This window comes from Ursus arctos, unplaced genomic scaffold (genome assembly GCF_023065955.2).
Source record: "Ursus arctos isolate Adak ecotype North America unplaced genomic scaffold, UrsArc2.0 scaffold_11, whole genome shotgun sequence".
NCBI classification, from domain to species: Eukaryota; Metazoa; Chordata; class Mammalia; order Carnivora; family Ursidae; genus Ursus; species Ursus arctos.
The window spans coordinates 54,917,547-54,937,562 of NW_026622775.1; the positions used below are offsets into that span (position 1 = coordinate 54,917,547).

A 20,016-nucleotide genomic window follows, 5' to 3' on the forward strand; every position below is an offset into this window, starting at 1 on the left:
AGTTTAGAGACTGATGTATGTAGGGAAGAGCTTTACTCTGATATAGGATGAGAAAGAATCTATAGTTCACTAGAGATGGTAAAATCTGTTAACTTAATCCACAATTAGTTCTCATGGGTGAAGATCTGGTCTATGACTGTGGAAAGAGAACTGTCAAGAAGGAACTAGGAGATGATTCTAGGCTGGAATGTTCTGTGCAACTTAATGAAGACAAAGGAAATGGGGCGCCTGAGTGGCTCAGTCAGTTAAGAGACTGCCTTCGGCTCAGGCCATGATCCCAGGGTCCTGGGATCCAGGCGCCCTGCTCAGCGGAGAGCCTGCTTTTCCTTCTCTCTGTACCCCTCCCCCTGCTCCTGCTCTCTCTCACTCGCTCACTCTCAAGTAAATAAATAAAATCTTAAAAAAAAAAAAAAAGACAAAGGAAACTATAAAATGTCCCAGAGCGAAGAAATACTGCCCTTCTCAACCGTCTCAGAAGTGGTATGTGTTGCATTACGGAGGGTGCTCTCCGGGCAGGGTGGTGGCGGTAAATGTCTTTTAACTCCCAAAGTCTTACCTGTTCTTTTATGAGTAACTCATATTTAATTTTTAATACAGTTTCTGGAGTTAATACCTGGAGTATTAGGAAACTGGTTGTATTTTCAGATTAAATATAGATAAATACCTAAACTATGCTACCTAAATACAGAAAAACATTAATCTTTGATGTCATATTTTTACAAAAAGTTGCAAAGTCCAAAGAATTCTATAGAATATGAGACTCAGAGGAAATCTGAGTGCTGATTAAGAGGTAAATGGACAATATTGTGCCAGAGACCTCAGTGCTTTTGGTTTTAAGTGGCACATTCCTACACATTTCTTTAAAAATAAATCACATTTAGGGGAGGTTTTAGGGCAGCTTCATGTTTTTTTTTGTAAAAGTCCTGTTGAGAGTTTGAGGTGCTGGGGGAATAAGGCAAGTGTGAGAGAGAGCGTGCGTTCAAATGGTCTGGCAGCTTGCAGCCTCCTACACCGCGGTCCTGGTTGTTTGGGGAAGGAAAAGTGCTGACCAGCAGAATGAATTACAGCACGACCTACATCTCCCTACCTCACAGAGGCCAGGCAGTCTGCTAGGAAGTTTTGTAAATATCAGAAATGTGGGAAGCATTAAATCTGTTATTGCTCAGCTGATCAGAAGTCTTAGGGTCAACAAAAATATTGCTGCCTATGATTTTTTAACATGATGACTCGTTCCCCCTTGATACAGTAGATATTTTGAGCATAATGTTTATATTTCCTATTTTTCTTCAGGTAAGGATGATCACGTTGTAAGGGGCATCTATGATAAAATATTTTGTAAGACACTTTGAATTTCTATTCCTTTTATTCTGTAACTCACATGGTCTTTCCAAGTTTGACAATATCCCTTATTTCAAGGTTGATAAAATGTACAAGATGCTTTACAAAGAAAACCTGGGGGAATTGTCTAGTCATTAATTTCACGGTCTAAAATGTAGCGTTTTCCTCAGTAACACTGACATGGATCTTTGTTTTTAATCAAATGAGCATCTTATTACAGGGCATTAGCCTTCTGCTTTATTATTTTAAACATCACCATTTCCTTTCTTTCTCTCCTGTCCTTTGACCTCCATTTGGCCTGCAGATGGTTCTGTGAGGGGAAAGAGCTACACAACACTCCCGATATTCAGATCCGCAGTGAGGGTGGGGACTTTCACACCCTGACCATAGCGGAGGCCTTTGAGGACGACACAGGTCGCTATACCTGTCTGGCTACAAACCCTAGCGGCTCAGACACCACGTCTGCGGAGGTGTTCATTGAAGGTAAGGAGAGGTGCATGATCTAAAGGGTTAGAAACGGCTTGAGAGCTTGAGTCTGGCTTCACTGGGAACATGCTTTTCCAACACAAACAACATAATGGTGTTGTGACTCAAACCTCATTTCTCCTGAAAATTTTATGTGAATTGAACAGTTCTGACACTTGGGTATACATCAACTATGTCTAATGTCAATATTTATTCCTTTTAATTGAAAACATTTCGGCTACATTAACTTGAATTTATTTAAAATATAAAGTGTCTTATTTTTGGTTTCTCTAGTGAGAAGAGAATGGGAACATATTGAAATACCATGTCTATCAGCCAGATAGAGTCTAACTATAAATGACTTAGGAGATCATTCATGGAAATGCTAAATGATTGAATATTTTTAAATGTTCTCATTTTTATTCTAAAATTTTGCCTCTTTTTAAAGATTCTGTTAATTCCTCCTAAATGTACTTAGGAGCTGGGAATCACTAGGTATGAAAAAAACCTCAAGAATCAGTGTTGTATTAAAAAGGGATAGGCAGAGAGTAGAATATTTCTTTTGTTCTTGACAAGACTCAGCCTGTGGGAAATTAGGAAACTTGATGTGAAAGTATATAGTTTTAAATTATTATTGCATTTTGATCAATACCAATAATTTAAGTCGGAAATGTTTTAAGTGCCAAAGTGTACATTTGGTTCTAAATCCATAAATTGGTGAATACTCTATTAATTTGTTGGTTTTCAAACTAGTAAAGTACAAAAAAAGACTAAAATCCTTGAGGTCTCCACTACCTTATTCTTCATCTTCTTTTTTTTTTTTTTTTTTTTTTTTTTACTGTTTAAGTCCACCAGATTTCTTTATTATTTAAGGTAGAAGAAAGCAAGATATGAATCATAATTGAAAGCTCTTTCAAGAATTGACAAAAAATGTAGTTTTAGTGAAATTATTACCACTGACTGAAAGTATGTACTTTTACTTTTAATTAAAGGATCGTCTGCATTGTCTTTGAATGTAACCATCTGTGAGCCTCTCAAGGGACCTTGTCCTGTTAATGAAAGCAAACATTTTGTATAGAACAAGTAACACTTACATGGCACTTACAAATGTGCATATACTCATGCATAATGATTTAAACTTCCCTGTAAGCCTATGAGGTATTAATAGTATCTCTTTTCTATATGTGGGTAACCTGAGACTCAGGTTAAAGCAACTCTTTCAAAGTCACCCCTGGAATTTGAACCCAGGCAGTCTTGCTCCAAGGCCCATATTCTTAACTACCATGTCCCACATTTCAGAGTGCTAAATGAATGACAAAAAGACCTTTAAAATTTAAGTTAGCAGTATTAGTCATGGGTGGGGGGCTGTGTGGCAAACTTCTTAAAGCATTTTAGAATACAATGAAAGAATCTTAAATTTGCATAAGAAAACTGTTTGCTAATAATGATCAGATATATCTCTGAAATCCAAGTTCAGATAGAGCTTCTTAAAATTAAATGCTTTTTTATTTGCTTTCAGCATTGCTGGAAATGTGGTGAATTTTAGTGTGCTTTGCTTTTATACTACGGATGTTATGTGAGTTCACAGTCAATTTAGTAGCCTACCAGCTGATTTCAGCTGTGTTTATTAAGGCCCTACTGTGTGCCAGATAATGCAGGCACAAATATGATTAAGACCCATTCCCTGGTATTTAGGATTTCCCGGTCTAAATGCAGAGATGGACACGTAGGAAAAAAAAAAAAAAAAAACCGGAATGTAAGCGACATTATGATAAGTGATATAATAGAAATTATATATAAAGTGTTACAAGGATACAAATGAACTTAAAAGGTTAACTGGAATATATATATATGAGCTATACCAATTTTTCATACAATAAAAGAAAATATTTCTCTTCCTCCTGAAACCAGTTTTGGTACCTAACTCTGGTAGAGCCAAAACATTCACACCATGGTCTTTAATTTTATTTCAGTAAATTTGGTTCTTCTGTATAGAAGTTCCTGAACTGCCAGTCCTCTTCTGCCTTTGAAATCATCCAAATGAGTTATCAGCAGGCAAAAAGTAATCACTGGTTCTTGGGGTACCTGGATGGCTTAGCTGCTTAAGTGCCTGATTCTTGATTTAGGCTCAGGTCCTGATCTTGGGGTCCTGGGATTGAGCCCCATGTTGGGCTCTGCACTCAGTGGGGAGTCTGCTCAGGGATTCTCTCTTTCCCTCTCCCCCTCCCTCTGCTCGTGCTCTTGCACACTCTCTAAAATAAATAAATAAATCTTTTTGTTTAAATCACTGGTTCTATATACCATGCACATTTCGTGCCAGAACTTCAACAAAAATAATGGATTTTTTCCAGTGTACAGGTTTCCACATAGCACTGGACTTACTTAGCCAACCAGCCATTGGGTATTTGTGAGTTCAGATAGATTGTGTTTGAAGGGAGGCTGAGGGAAGTGGGCAGAGAAAGAATAAAGAGACAGTCTCCTAAACCTAATATAAGGTGCTTTAGAAAACTGGCTCATTAGCCTTGTAAAATATGGATCATAATTTCAAAAGAAAAAACAAACAGATTTTGTGTATTTTTATCCCAAAGAACAATTACATGTAATGGGAGAGAATTTCACAAATTCTTAGGCTCATGTTATAACCAAAATAAGAAATTTTTATTTTAATTTTTATTATTTTTAGAAAGTGTGTGCATGTGGGGGGAGGGGCAGAGGGAGAGAGAGACTCTACACTCAGAGCAGAGCCTAACACAGGGCTCCATCTCATGACCCTGAGATCATGACCTGAGTAGAAATCAAGAGTCAGACCCCTAACTGACTGAGCCACCCAGAAATTTTTCTGTTTACTCATCCCAGCACTGAATTAGACTCAGATATATCCCTACTGAATTGTATCCTAAACCATGTTGTTGTTACTGTGTCAGCATGCAGTCATTTGTGGGGTCTCTCCAGGGTAGGAAGTTTTTTTTATAGAACTTCAAAATCTCAACAAAACCTTAGCTAAAAATTTAACCTACTGATTGAAAACTAAATTTTACTGTCTTATGCATCAGGTTTTTGAAGGATACAAAATAAATTATAGCTTAAGAACAGTAGCCAGTGTTTATTTAGCATTAGGTAGGAGCCAAGCACTCTTCTTCATTTTTACATAGATCATGTCATTTAATCCTTATAAAAAATCACCTCCATTTTCTGGTTGAGGAAGCTGAAACTCAGAGAGGCTAACTAATGTCCATGATCTCTCTCACACACACCCGGGATTTGAGGATTGAAAGCCGGATAGCCTGACTCCTGAGTCTGCCCTCTTAACCACAGATAAAATGCAAATGAACTGATTATGATGGGGGCAGCTAGGAACCCCTGTTCAAGGAGCAGAACGAAGTCCAGGGAGGTGGCAGCTTGGAGGGTTGGGCCGTGGCCAGCACATGTGATACATACAGCCCTGTGGTCACTGTTAGCAGTTTGGCCTTAATGCTAAATAAAATCACTAACTATGAAGAGTTTAAACTGAAAGGTCACGTTATCTGATCTGTCCTTTTAAACTGTTGCTCTGGCGTATAATCGGAGACCAGCTAGAAGCCTTCTGCAGCAGTACGGAGGAGAAGCGATGGGACTTCAGGAGGGTAGGCATAAAGGGAGGGGGAGAGTCTGACTCCAGTTATGAGCTCAGGCATAGACTCCAGAAGCCATGTGGTGGACTAGATGTGGGGGTGAGGGTGAAAGGGATCAGGGACAACTCGGTGGACTTCAGCTTTACCATTTGTGTGGATTGTGTTGCCAGTCTCTGAAATGGGGAGGACCGGGGAGGAACAGGATTGGGGCAGAGGGAAATAAGGGCCTTGTTTTGAACGTGCCCAGTTTGAAATCCCTATTTGGATAAGTCAGTAAGTGGACATAAGAATATAGTCTAGCACACAGGATGAGAAAAATATTTTTGGGAGCATCAGGATGTAGGTGGCAATGAAAGCTACGGGACTGGGCGTATTACAGGGAGAAAGATGTGATGAGGAAGAGTAAGGGGACCGAGTCTGAGCCAGGGATAATCCTTCCTGCACGTTGAACTTCCAGGAGGAGGAGATGCCAGCAAAGGAGAGTAAGAAGGAGGAGCCCCTGGGATGGGAGAGAAACCGTCAGAGTGGCGTAAGAGGGGGCAGGAGACAGTGTTTCAGGAAGGATGTGATGCCAGCTCTGTCCACGGCCACTTCAGAGTCCAGTCAGATGTGGACAAGGAGGAAACCACTGGGTTCAGCCACTGTGGATATTGTTGGTGGTTTTAACAAGAAGGGTTCGGGGAATCCGGAGAGCACCAACAATCAAATGGCATGAGTTGAGAGAAGTTTGCAAAATACGGGAGGAGAAGCAACAAATAATAGATGGTGTCGGGGAAGTTTTGTTCACCCACCAGCAGAGATAGGGGCCGGTATCTGGGAAGGAGTGTGGGGTCAAGAAAGATGTTTTTTTGCACTTTGTTTGCTTTTTTGTTTTCATAACGGAATTACTAGAGTATATTTCTGTACTAATACAAATAATCCAAGAGAGAAAACCTAGATCATGCAGGGGGGGAGAGTAAGAATGAGACCAAAGTCTTGGAAAGGGAGAAAAGGGGTGGAATCTGGCCCACACGTGTGCTAGATGGAGAGGGCGCTACCTTCCAGGACTACATGGCAAAGAGATCATCTTAAATTCATATTAGAAATAGGAAAGGTATATGTAAGCATGTGAAAATAAATACAGACATCTCAAGTTTCCATCACGGCCCCCCTCCCCTGATTGTAAAATGGATTACACAGGTTTTCACAACTTTAGGAGTTCCCAAGAGGGCAGGGCAGGATGGTGATCCTGAAATGTGGGATGAAGGAAGTGGCATTAAACCTGACCTTGTAGGAATCGGATGGAGAGGAGGGCAGGGCAGCATGAAAAATGTGGGGAAGGGGCAGGAATACTTGAGCATAATTCACGTTGGCAGACCCAGTGTGACATTTATTTGTAAGTTCTCAGTGCTTTGAATAATCAGACAAAATATGGTCCCCTTCTAAGGGACATTTAGAAGCCTGCAGGGATGTTGTAGAGTACCCCCACCAGTGTAAAGCCTCTCCGAGTATACGGTTTTTTCTATGGGTTTTAAAGATACATGATGAGAAGCTGAAGGAGTCAAAACACAGCTTTAGGCATTCCTTAGCTTAAATAACTTTTATAATATCTTCTGGCTTAGTTCTTAGCTCCATGACCTTGAACAGTTATCCAGTGGCTCTGTGCTTCCTTTTCTCCATCTCCGCATAGAGAAAATTACATTATTGTAAGGATTGAGAGCAGTGCCTGACACATAGTGTGAGCTATGATTACTGTTATAAAAATAGGAATTTTTTTAAAGAAACTTAAAACATACAGATAGAGGGAAGCTATAAAAATCATGTGTAATGCCACAACTCTGTGACAGTTACGCTTCGTGTTTTGGTCTTTGCAGTCTTTATCCTGTGTGTGTCCCTTTTACTCTGCATACTCTTCTGTACTTTAAGATTTAACCTGTCACAACTACCCATGTCATTAAACTTTTTTTTTTTTTTTTTTAAGAAAGAGAGCAAATGGGGGGAAGGGGCAGAGGAAGAGGGAGAAAGAGAATCTCAAGCAGGCTCCATGCCCAGTGTGGAGTCCAATGCAGGGCTGGATCCCACAACCCCAAGATCATGACCTGAGCCAAAACCAAGAGTCAGACGCTTAACCGACTGAGCCACCGAGGTGCCCCATGTTAAACATTCCTTAAAACTCATTTTAATGTCTTTATAGTCATTCATCGTTTATAAAATTTTAAATCATAGGCATTGCTTCATTAGTCTTATCCAAGCCTTAAATGATTATTGCTGCACTGGTGGGTATAGCAACTGGAAAGAAGGGAGGGAGAGGATGAGTAACTCAAATGGGGGCGGAATATATTTACTCCTTAAATTTTGAAAAGCAAAGTATGCACAAAGGATGAACTCCATGACTAGTTTCACTAAAGTCCCTCAAGTTCTCAAATATATGTTTAATACATACATATATTTTTAAATGGTTGATATTTGCTCTCACGAAGACTTGGTATATCTCGAAGTTGAAGTTGTATGATTTACTTCCAACTTGTTCTACTCAGAAATACCACTTTTGGGGCGCCTGGGTGGCTCAGTCATTAAGTGTCTGCCTTCGGCTCAGGGCGTGATCCCAGGGTCCTGGGATCAAGCCCCTCATTGGGCTCCCTGCTCCGCTGGGAGCCTGCTTCTTCCTCTCCCACTCCTCTGCTGGTGTTCCCTCTCTCGCTGGCTGGCTCTCTCGTGTCAAATAAATAATTAAAATCTTAAAAAAAAAAAAAAAAAGAAATACCACTTTTTTTCTTTTATTAAGGAAGATAACAGATTGACAAAAATAATAAAAACATATTGTTTTTATGAGTATGAGGGAAATGGGCATTTTAATGATTTGCTATTTTATACCCCCTCCTGGGGAAATATTTAAAAATGGAAATACTATATCCATTCCTAGTGGAATGATAAGATTATGGGAAAGCCACATACATGTATTTGAATGAGCCATTAGAAAATCATAAAGTACATGTCTGATGTCATGGGAAGGCATTTCACAATATATTGAGTAGGGGAAAAAGCAATTTAACAATATGCATAGCATCGTCTTCTTAAAATATATATGTACACAGGGATAAACTTTGGAAGGATATGCTCCAAAGTATCTGAGTGGTGGTATTCCAAATGATTTTTTTTTCTTTAATTTTTGCTATTGAGCATTTTCTGGGTCTTTTCCTATAAGGAAGTATTAAAGTGGGTATGTTTTTAAATGAAAAGTGAACGCCTTTTAAAGGCAAGATAGCAAGCGCATTTTTGTGACATTTCCACTGGCACTGCATTTCCAGAATAGAACAGAGATCACGGGCATTTGATTCCTTCACCGTCTGTGTGGGGAGCGATACAGAAATATCATTTAGGCAGGTGAACATTAGGTGAACAGATAGATGGATAGTAATTGCAAGTTCTGGAACATGTCTCTCCAGACTGGAGCCTCCATCAAAAACTGAAAGTGATGTTTTGATAAATACAAAAATGTTAACCAGAGACAGGAATGTCCTTTCCTGACCAGCAGGTGCAGAGCAGATGACCAAAGGGAGGAGACAGAAGGAGAGAAGGAGGGGAGAGTCATCTTGAGGGGGGAGGGAGCTTGCTGGCACAGATAGGGAGATTTGATCTGCCACCATCTGCAAGAGCTTCTCTGACACCTGAGACAGAAGGTGACATTGAGATTTCACAAGGGTTGGATAGGTGTGCAAAAACCAGCAAATATATTCTCATTCAGGGGTTACAAACCTTTTTGGCCCTTTACCTTTCTCTGAAAATCAGCTGGAAAAAAATTGGGAAAAAAAGAATTTTCAGAAAAAGGAAAGGTTTTCTAACTAGATAATCAGAGAGGATTTTATTTTTAAGTTAAAATGTTTGGAATCGGATGAAAAACAGCTATATGTCTCCAGTTTCTGGCTGCTTTGAGAGCATCTGTGATAACTTCTGTAGGACTTTTGCTCCCCTTCCTTTTCTCTTTAATGCTCCCGTGATTCCAGTAAAACGGATCTGTCTCAGGTTATCCATGATTTTCTGGTAACCAAGTCTACTGATTTTTCCTCCTGTTTCCCCTGCTCACGTCCCATACCTCCTCATCACAGTTAAAACTTTCTCCATCTCTATCACCTATTTTTGATGTTTTGCTGGTTCTGCTGCTTTTATTTTGCTACTCCCCCAGTTCATCCTGCATGGTTAATTTTCCCAACCACCAGTCTCAATGCCTACACAGAAAGTCCAAACACTTTGGCCCTCGTATTCTGCATCCTGAGCCTTTCCTGACTTCCTCCCACAGCTGCCTCCCAGCATGTGCTCTTCTGTGGTTGCTCAGTTCACTTTCTGTCCCCAGACAAGCGTTTGCAGTTCCCAAGGTTCCATTCCTTCATCCTACCAGCAGTTGAAGGCCTGCCATTAGCAAGGCATGAAGCTGAGCCCTCAGAGGAATAGAGTCCACAGCACATGGAGGTCATATGGCAGGGGGGGACGTCATAGACCAACCGCAAGTTCAGAAATTCTCTCCCCCCTGCTTTCTAGTTATGTGATCTTATGCAAATTACTTAATCTCTTGGTTCCTCAATTTTCTAATGTGTAATTGGACATAATTCACCTCTTAGTGAGATGAGTTATTATAATAATTAAATGTCATACAATGCCTAGCAGATTACCAGGCAAAATAGCAAGTACTCAAAAATTGGTAGTTCCGCTCCTAACGCCACCCCAATTCTTCAAAGAACTTATAATTTTCTAGCAGATATGATGTTATAAGTGACCTGAGTAGTGTAAGCGAGAACACAGGGAGTTCAGAGAAGACAGAGCACTGAAAAAACTATTAGGCTTATCTTAAAAGAATATCAAGAGAAGACTAGCTAAGAGTTTCCTATGGGAGTGAATAATGTAACTAAATGGACGAACATGGGAAACGACCAAGAAAGGAATGCCCTCACCTCCTTTGGGTCTTTATGCAGAGTTCCCATCTTGATGGAGCCTTCCTTGCCACCCCACTTAACATTGCATCCCACACCATTCCCGTTCTTCCCTATACCCCTGCTCTGATTTGCTTTCCCATTTCACTCACCTCCATGTCATGTATATATTTAGTCTGTGGTCTGTGTCTTCAAAAGAACGTGAACTCCACAAGGGCAGGGGTGTGTGGGGTGTACATGTATACTTCTTCACTGCTGCATTCCCATTACCTAGTGGAATGTACACCGGTGAGTATCTTCAACTCTCTGGCTTGGGGTTATAGGACATGGAAGTTCTGGCTGATGGAGCTAGAAAATCTGGTTGGAAATTACGAAAGCAACTAAATAGCAAGGTTTTAGGTTTTTAAATTTACTGAGTTGAAACTCCTTACCTTAGGTTTTTTTTTTTTTTTTTTTTAAACAGGAAAGGTGTGCTTTGGTAAAAAATGATATAGGTTGAAGATTGACAGAGAGACAGACGAAGACAAGATAGGAATCTATTGTGGTAGTCCAGGAACTAACTAATAAGAAAGCCTATACTTAGTGGTAGTTAGAGAAGTAAATAGGAAGGGATAGCAGACATTCCAGCAGGGTCACCTAAACCTGACTGTTAAAACATTAATAAAGGACGGGAGAAATAGAGTCATGGAAAGGAACACTGGGCAGTTATCCAAGAAGTTGAGGAAATACATATATTCTAAATGTATTTATAAGCAACAATAATTGCAAAGAGTACAGGTAGTGTGATTCCATTTGTAGAGATATGTACATAAATGTATGTATGTTAATACATTAAATTTATCTGACAAATAGACATCAAACTATTAACATGTGCAGAATGGCATTAAGGAAGGTACCCACACGGGTCTTTAGTATTATGTCACACAATTCCGTGCCATTTGGTTACTTTTCTATAAGCATGTATTATTTTATATTAAAGTATCTACATAATTTAACTCACTTTACGTCTCATAAAAGAAATGTCAAGAGTGTACTTCTTATCACAATTATTTTAAATCTATCATTTAAAATCTCTTGTGACAAAACATGTGAGCATTAAAATGTAAGTATAGCTTGCATTTTGCCTAAAAACCTGATAAGGTGACCCTTAATTCAAAAACAGTAATGAAACGAATGAATTTGGGAAAGCATGATCCAAAATCAGAGACCTTCTTATTCAAGAATAAAGCCACTATTTTGTTCTAAATTATCAGAGTCAGAAAGCATCTCCTAATTAATGAGTAATGAAGACTTTAATAATCCACACAATGTGATCTCTTGGGAAAGGGTTAAAGTTTAAAATCATGAATGCTTTGCACACACACACAGACACACACACATGCATTTATTTCATAGCTTATAAGCCATTTAAAAATATGGTCGTGATGACGAAAGTGAAAACTGAAACTAATAGTAAATCTCGCATGAAAAACATACTGCTTTGAAGAAAGCTTTTTATAGGAGATCTTTGCTTTAAGTAGTTTTCCGAAAAAAAAGTTCAAGTAAAAATGGTCTGAACCATTCCCTATTTCAACATAAGACTTTGTATGTTATTATGTAAAAATGAAAAATTTTACTCTTTGAAGCAGTTATAGATATGACTCAAATCTTACATTTATCATTATTTTTCACTTTCTCAGGTGCCAGTTCAACAGATTCTGAGAGTGAAAATTTAGCTTTCAAATCCAGCCTTGGAGCCATGCCACAGTAAGTGCCTGTGATCCCATCAATTATCTGTATAACAAAGAATGTGGACGGAATCATTGGGGTAAGAGGACACCTTGTGCTGTGAAGGAAGAGGTCAGCTGATGTCATTCGAAGATCAAATATTTGAATGTGCAACACAATTTTTCACTTAGGAATTTCGACTGCAAAGTCTGCATTTCATCATTGAGATGCCAAAATCAAACCATAGACAATCTTAAGTTTCAAAGACAACTAACTGGTTATAAATATACAAAAACAACTGTGACATTGAGAGGAAATTAGTTAAATCATTACCAAAATGTAAATGAGGACCGGTCTATTTATACAATTGGAAAGTGTCTAATTAGGCCAGAAATGGGTTTCTACGTGGATGAAGTCTATTACTAGTTAGATCTTATCATGAAAATTGTAAAATGTAGCTCTTCTTATGAAGACAAATGGATTATTTTCCAAAATAATTATTACGTAAATCTATGGTAATAATTGGATTTTTGCAAAAATAAAATCAAACCTACTAAAATTTTGTAGAAAACTCCATGAGTATTGAGACTGTGCTCATAAATTCCTTTGATCTGCTAGCAGATACATAACGATTATGTCTATTCAACATCAAATAATCCCTGAGTATTGATGTTAGAGGAACCTTATGAGATCATATACTCTGCCACTCCTGATTTCAGATAAGGATCTCAAGTTTCATGAAGTTACTTGACTCGCTTGAAATTGCACAGCCAACCTTTTAGCAAAATTGGGCCTAGAAACCAACTCTTCTTAATCTTTCTCTACACCTCACTAACTTTTATGCAATAAGAAAAGACAAAAGTGCCAAGACCGTCTCAACAAAATTAGAAACCAGGACAAAGAACAGCTGCTAGACTTAAAATAGAGCACTACAACTTTGAATTAAGTACAGAACACTAACCCTAAAGATTTCAGGTGTTTGCTTATTGCTAAAGATTGGACCTTTTCCAGGTATTTTCTTTTCTCTTAGGATTTCCAAGTTCAGTACTCTAGGTTCTCTGATAATAGCTGAGTTATATATAGTTATTTTTATTTTATCCGTGTGTTTATTTTGCTAATATCTATAAGGTCTGTTCTATGCATATGTTGACCACAGCTATTCTAACTGTAGGTTATGGTGTCCCATTTCTGAAGCACTTATAAGTGAAGTGGATTGAATGCACAAAAAGAAACTGAGCTCTTGTGGGGAGATCTTTTAGAGGGTAACTCCTGCTTTAAAAAAATTGATTGAACACACTTGCCTCCTTATTTTCCAGAGCTCAAAAGAAAACAACTTCTGTCTCCTTGACAATAGGATCATCATCTCCAAAGACAGGAGTGACCACAGCTGTGATTCAACCATTGTCTGTCCCTGTTCAACAGGTAAGTGTGCCTTGGACCAGAGTCCACAGTGAGTCAAACTCATTAGCAAACTTCTTGGTTTAAAGATTGCAGCTTTGATTCCAAGGAGTACACTCCCTGCAGTATTTTTTAAGTGGAAACACAACTGGGAGGAGAGAATATGGTAGGTAAAGTCCTTCCTTTTAATCCACTAAAAATCATCTTTAATCAAAAACACATCACCAATTAGTCAACATCTGCATTTCCATCAAGAATGTCTCTAACGGCCAATAACCTGATAAAATGTTATCTCTTTTAGCTATGACTATTTGATTTTTCTTCTACCTATGTGTCCTCTTCTGTTTAGCCAAACTTATTAGCTCATTTAAAACAAATTAGAAGCCAGAAAAGTCCACATACCAACAAAAGATTTTCCACGAGATAAACAGAAAATAAAAAATTCAAATTCCTTGACTTAACCAAGCATTTTTATCCTGCTTTTATTTCATTGTTAGACTGCCATATCCAAGAAAGAACAACAAAACAAACTACTGGAAAGTAATAGTGAGTTTACTTTGCAAGCACAACAGGAGATTTTTAAAAAAAAACAGTGAAGAAAATTAGAACTGAATGTTTTAATCAGATGTAGGTTACTTTGCCCTTGTGCTATGATGTGTATATTTAAATACAACCCACAACAGAAGGCTTCCCCACCCCTGCCTTTGAAATGTAAACTAATTCCTAACTAATAAGTATGTTTTGTGAGCATCAGCAGGCCCTCGATCTATTGAGCGCTCAGGGTTTAGTAATTGTAGTATGTGCCATATACTCTTGGATATGTGGACTATGGAAACAGTAGAGAAAAGACTTTCGAGTTTATAAACTTGAAAAGAACCAACCAGTGTAATTCATTCAAAGATGGCATAGAGATTTCCTATAAACCCCTCAACCAGAGTGGAACTTGTAAAAATATTTCTGATGAAATCAGTGGATTTTTTTTTGGTGTTTGATATTTAAATATTGACGAGTGACAAATGCTTATTAGCACCATGCTAGGCATTTCATTGGAGGAAAAAAAAAATACATTACCAGCTTCATTCCCAAACAGTTTATAGAACTATGCATGGGAAACAGGAAATACACACATGAAACATTCTTGAATGTGGTAGAATATGTTAAAGTGTAGCACAAAAGCCTAAGAGCAGAAAATATTTAAACATGTAGGCACCATAATAATGTAAACGGTACATTTTAAATGGTTTACATTCTCCAAGAACACTGAATGGAAGGTCACACATTCCAGTTGTATAGGTAGGAGGATGAGGGGCTCACAGAAACTCCTTTGCTTTATTATTATAAGCAACATCACGTAAAGTTGATCACCCTGGAGCCAGATGGCCAGGGTGCAAATCCCAGCTCTACCACTTGATGTAGCCTCTCTATGCCACGTTTCTTCATCTGTAAAATGAAGATAATACCATCTATCTCACAGGACTACCCCGAGGATTCGGTGAGTGAGTGAATCTCCATATAACACTTAGGACAGTGCCTGGCACAGACTAAATACTGTGTAAGTGTTCAAATAGTCTTTGGACATATAAAGACAATGAAAAGTGAAACCCAGTCCTGAATCACAAGCTAATGAGAAGTCTTACAAGAATAATGAATAAGGCCCTTTATTATCCTAGCATCTCTACAACTCTGCCAACATTCTTGATGATAACTTGTGACATATTTAGACACATAATAGCAGATCACCATCATCTGGGGTTAAGAAGCTAACAATTGCTTACTTCTATGTAAGCAATTGTTAGCTTCTTAACCAAAGTGTTTGAAAATAAATGGTTGTAGAAAGAGACATATTTCTGTTCAGTACTCTGGAATCTTTGTATTTCCCCAGAAATGAGTGCCATTCAGTAAGTATTTTAGCACCTTTGTTTTTTGCACATCAAGAAAAAACAGTATATTCCTTTTCAACTTGTTTCCTGTAATCCCTTGTATCGAAAAAAGAGTGCAGGTTAAATATAAGGTAGATGTTTGATAATTTACCCTCCCCTGCCAGTAACTTGTGCTTTTAATTTCATGAATCCAGACTGTATTTAAAAATAAAATATAATGTCTGTGAGAACTTTTGAAAAGACCCCTGTGGAAGTCCCCCACACAGAAATCCATTTGGTAATAGCATTTACAAGCTCATGGATCCCTAAGGAACCAAGGAACTTTTACCTTGAATATCCTTTTGAATAGAGAAGAATAACAGCTGTGAAATGAGGACGTGGAACAATGTCTCTACTGTGTGTGAGCGTAGACCAGCAAAATGATAGATGGCGATATTTGCGTTCCCTCGTTCCATTCATGTGGAGCCATCCCAGTAAGGAGAGCTTTCTTTAGCCCATCTTTTCAACAATTTATATATTGAGAATTTGATCCATGTGTCTCTGCGTTTTCAGGTTCACAGCCCAACCTCGTATCTCTGCCGACCCGATGGAACTACTCCTGCCTGCTTTCCTCCTGTTTTTACAAAGGTCTGACCCCTGCAAGTTTCGTTCTCTGTGTTTGCTTTGGTCCTTAAATTCCCTTCACATGGGGCTTCGTGTAGCAGTCTTTAAAAGTTAAAACGTACAGATTCGTAGGCTCTCATGGTTACCTTTGGGGCTGAACAGGTATTTAGGGAACAACTGTTGTGTGAGTATCATCTCGGCAGGGGTCTGAGCGACGTGGGCGTGGTCAGTGACCCGCTAGAGCTTACAATAGAGTGGGAAAGCCAAGATGGGTGGAAAAAAATGAGACAAAGAGCTCTGTAGGAAATTGCTTGGGAGAACCAGCAAGTTTTGTAGGGGGAAAAAAAAAAAAGACGAATATTCAATTTGTTCTCTAAGTTTGTGTTTTGCGTTGCCAAACTGAATGACATCCATTTCATTAGTCAACTGCTCAACTCAGAAATGGCTCCACGTGGCATATCTTTTTTTTTTTTTTTTTGAGAAAATTATAAACCTTGATTGAAAGACATCTACAAAGGCCCAAATAAGTGGGGAGAGATTCCATGTCTGTGGACTGGAAAATGGTAAAGAAGTCATGACTCCCAGATTAATCTATAAATTTAATGCAGATCTAGCTGTAATTCTAATAGGTTCCTTGTTTTATTTGTTTGACATAGAACTTGGCAATTTGATTCTAAGACAAAAAGGTCTAAAGATAGCCAGGGTACTCCTGAAGAAGGAAAATGGGTTGCTGGTAAGGGAGGCACAGGATTTGTCCTTGGAGATGTCAGGACTTTGTAAAGGTGGAGTAGTTGGGATAGTATGGTGCTGAATAAGACCAGACAAATTGGCAGGTGATCAGAGCCCACAGACACTCCAATATATACAGAAACCTACAGATTGCTGGGTAAAGAATGAATTTTCAGTAGAGATAAAAAAAAAAATGGACTCCTATGTCACACTTTTTACAAAAACCTAGACCAAGCAAACGAAAGACAAATGTGAAAAAAACAAATCCATAAAACCTGTGCACAGCAGTAGGGAAGAGCATCTTGCTTGTCTTCTTGTAAGAAATGATGTTTTTTCCTTCCAAGCCAGCCTGGAGCCAGCATTATTAAAGTCACTTCCTAAGTAGGGTATTTAGTGTAAGATACTGGCAACAAATGGTAACATTTGACAACAACTTTGAAAGTACCAAAAAAACAAAACAAAACAGTAAAACCTGACTGAAAGCAGTGCCACTGTAGTCGTCCATGAAGTTGTCCTTTAATGCTGAGAACAGCAGATGTTCCCACGGTGTGGGTAATTCAGCTGCTTTGTGGTTTAGAACTTTTCAAAGCAGATTCACCAAATCATCACCGAGAAGTCTGTGTTACCTGATGTTGATTTGAGGGGTCCCAACGCACCTCTTGATTTAAGCAAATAGGGAGGATGTGAGATTTTGCTCCCCCCCCCCCCCGGGCTTCCCCACAGTGGCCTGGCATATGGCGATATTACGGAACTCCTCCTGGGACCAAGAGAAAGCCTCAAAAGCTAGACACAAAACTTTGTTTCTCCATTGCATTCCAGCCCTTGAGACATTGACATTATATTAGTGGTATGTCCCCTTCCCCCAGAAGAAAACCCTGAAGCAGACTGTGTGCTAACCACACAGCTTAGTAAAAAGAAAAGTGAAACATAATTCTATATTTTTATAAAGGTCGATTAAAAAAGAAATCACAAACCGTAGAGTGACTGGCAGCACAGAGCACACCTCACTGGGGATCTCCAGTGCCTTCTACCTTCTATGTCTAGACCATAGACTGTCTCTCTTCTGTGCACAATTCCTCCCTCCCTTCCTTCCTTCCTTCCTTCCTTCCTTCCTTCCTTCCTTCCTTCCTTCCTTCTTTCCTTCCTTCCTTCCTTCCTTCCTTCTTTCCTTCCTTCCTTCCTTCCTTCCTTCCTTCCTTCCTTCCTTCCTTCCTTCCTTCTTTCCATTTGCTTTCCCCTTTGTCCCTTTGGGCATCTTCTCTCCTTGCTTTGCTGGGTCCTGTTGAGCTTGGGCTTTGGTTTTGTAGGGGTAGGTTTAGAAGATAAATCTGCTCATCTCCTTTCTAATTCAAAGTAGCCTTCACTTTGTCATCCTTAGCATTTTTTTTTTTTTTTTGGTCTTTCTCTTGGGCATGATGGGGGCAGTGAATATCAGGTGGGCATTGCTGGTCTACTTGGAGCCCCCATCTATTTCCTCATTCTACTCTGGTAAAGGTTTCCAGGTTTCACAGCTGGTCAGAGGCAGAGCTCACCCTTCCTCCTGCGGGCCAACGGGCTTAGCTGGGGCAGAGCTGCTATGGGACTGTGGGCAGTAGGGAGGGACACATGGGAGACCAGGAGAGCAACTAGCCTTATGTGGCATTTCTTTCTAAATAGTTCGACCCCTTCAAGGAACCACAATAGCAGGTGGGCTTGATATATGACAGGAGGTACCCTTATATGGACCCCAAAACACTTAGGGGTCCCCAGTTCTACCCTGAGTGGATGATGTAGATTGCCAAGCATAACCTCTGAAGGTTGGCTCTTAGTCTCCTTCAGGGCTGCAACTTGTGTTCCTGAAGATTCTCCTAATGGCTCACTCCACTTAGCTGTGGCTTTTTTCAAGATGACCAAGTTTGCTCCACCTGGAGTCATATTGTAATTCTGTGGAGTTTTGACTGCTCTGGGTCCTTGTCATCTACCCGTTTTCTCTATCTCTGACTTTCCAGCGTTTGAACAAAACACATAATCCTAGGAATAAATCAGAGTCTCCTTTGGTGCCTGAAAGCTCAGATATTAAAAATATTTGTGTACCATTTGAAATCTACCATGAGCAACTTCCTGGACAAGCCAGGAAGTGGTTAATAATTAATCCACACAACCTGGGCCCCCTGCGTGACACTTTTCCTGCTGTGATCCACTAAGTTAGCTCTTCTCTGGACCCGTCACAGAGTAAAAAAGTCCATTTAGAACCAGAGATTTCCTGCATTTAAAAATAAGGAGACAGAATGCAATCAGAAGTAGTTAATAATCTTAACCTTTTCACATAAAAAAAAAGGCATTCTTGTTAAGTACCCAGATTATTATCAAATGCCTTCTCAGACTTGATATTAGCCTTTTATAGTTTTTCTGCCAACAGCGTGGACTCTGAGAATTTCCTTAGGGCTCTTCCACACTCACTGCAGCCCATTTGCTGCAACATTTGTTTTTTTCCCAGCACACCATTTGTTGTCCCTTCAGATAATCTTAAATAAATAAACAAACCCAGAAAAGACCACACACTTCTTAATGTGGATTTGTTTGCTTTTGGTTGACGTGTAGGTGAATTACTCTGTCGTATCTGAATTACTTTAAGAGTTCTACATCACCCTTGTAAGATCTCATACTCTCTAGTCAGAAGTTGAAAAAATCAAAAAGTTGAAGTAGGCCGCATTGCTAACTAATCCTGGAGGAGGAAGGTAGGGGGAGGATGTCTGTGAGGGGACTATTAATCTTTTGATATTTAATAACAAGTATAAAAGCTTTACGTCTTTGCATCTGTGCAGCCAAATTAATTTCTAATCTGTTGCACTGTAAAAATTTACTGGTCTGGACTTGGAGTGGGGTCAGGGGCAACAAGGGTAATTGCAAGGGAAGAGGAAATGAAGGTCACGAAGGGAGAAGTACTGCAAGTTTTATTATTTTACTCAGAACTTCAAAATGAGAAAATCCCCAAGCCCCTTATCTTAATAAACCTGACATAGGAAGCTCATTGGCAGAGGTGGGGGGTGGGGAGTACATGAAAAGGTTGGAGCATGTAAAAACAAATTATACCTTTTTTTTTCTTCCTGTCTGGTTTTCCCAGGAATCTACGTTCATATGGAATATAATTGTTTTAGGAAGTCTGCATTCCACCAGCTAACTCTTCAGTGTAGATAGAGAAAGATAACAGGCGTTGCCGTAAAATTCCATAAATACAAAAGTGTCAGTAAATCTGCAGACAGGCCCAAAATGTCCACAGTCCCAGTGGTAGACCTTACTAATCTCATTACACAGAGATTATGGAAAGCTAACAATCGATGGATTTCAAGGTGTTTATTTTTACCTGCGTTAGTGGTAATTATTTTATGATGCAAGTTTTGC

General features: G+C 39.2%; 1 protein-coding gene across 11 annotated transcripts in view; it reads left to right on the top strand.

Annotated features, from left to right (window-relative positions):
- The window catches only part of PALLD (palladin, cytoskeletal associated protein), a 395,572-nt gene that overhangs the window by 164,266 nt on the left and 211,290 nt on the right, over positions 1 to 20,016 (top strand). For all 11 annotated transcript variants that reach the window (XM_057310166.1, XM_057310175.1, XM_057310172.1 and 8 more), the window contains exons 3-6: positions 1,643 to 1,821; positions 11,998 to 12,064; positions 13,342 to 13,447; positions 15,856 to 15,930. In XM_057310166.1, the coding sequence (XP_057166149.1) occupies positions 1,643 to 1,821; positions 11,998 to 12,064; positions 13,342 to 13,447; positions 15,856 to 15,930 (427 nt within the window). The remainder of the gene's footprint in view (positions 1 to 1,642; positions 1,822 to 11,997; positions 12,065 to 13,341; positions 13,448 to 15,855; positions 15,931 to 20,016) is intronic.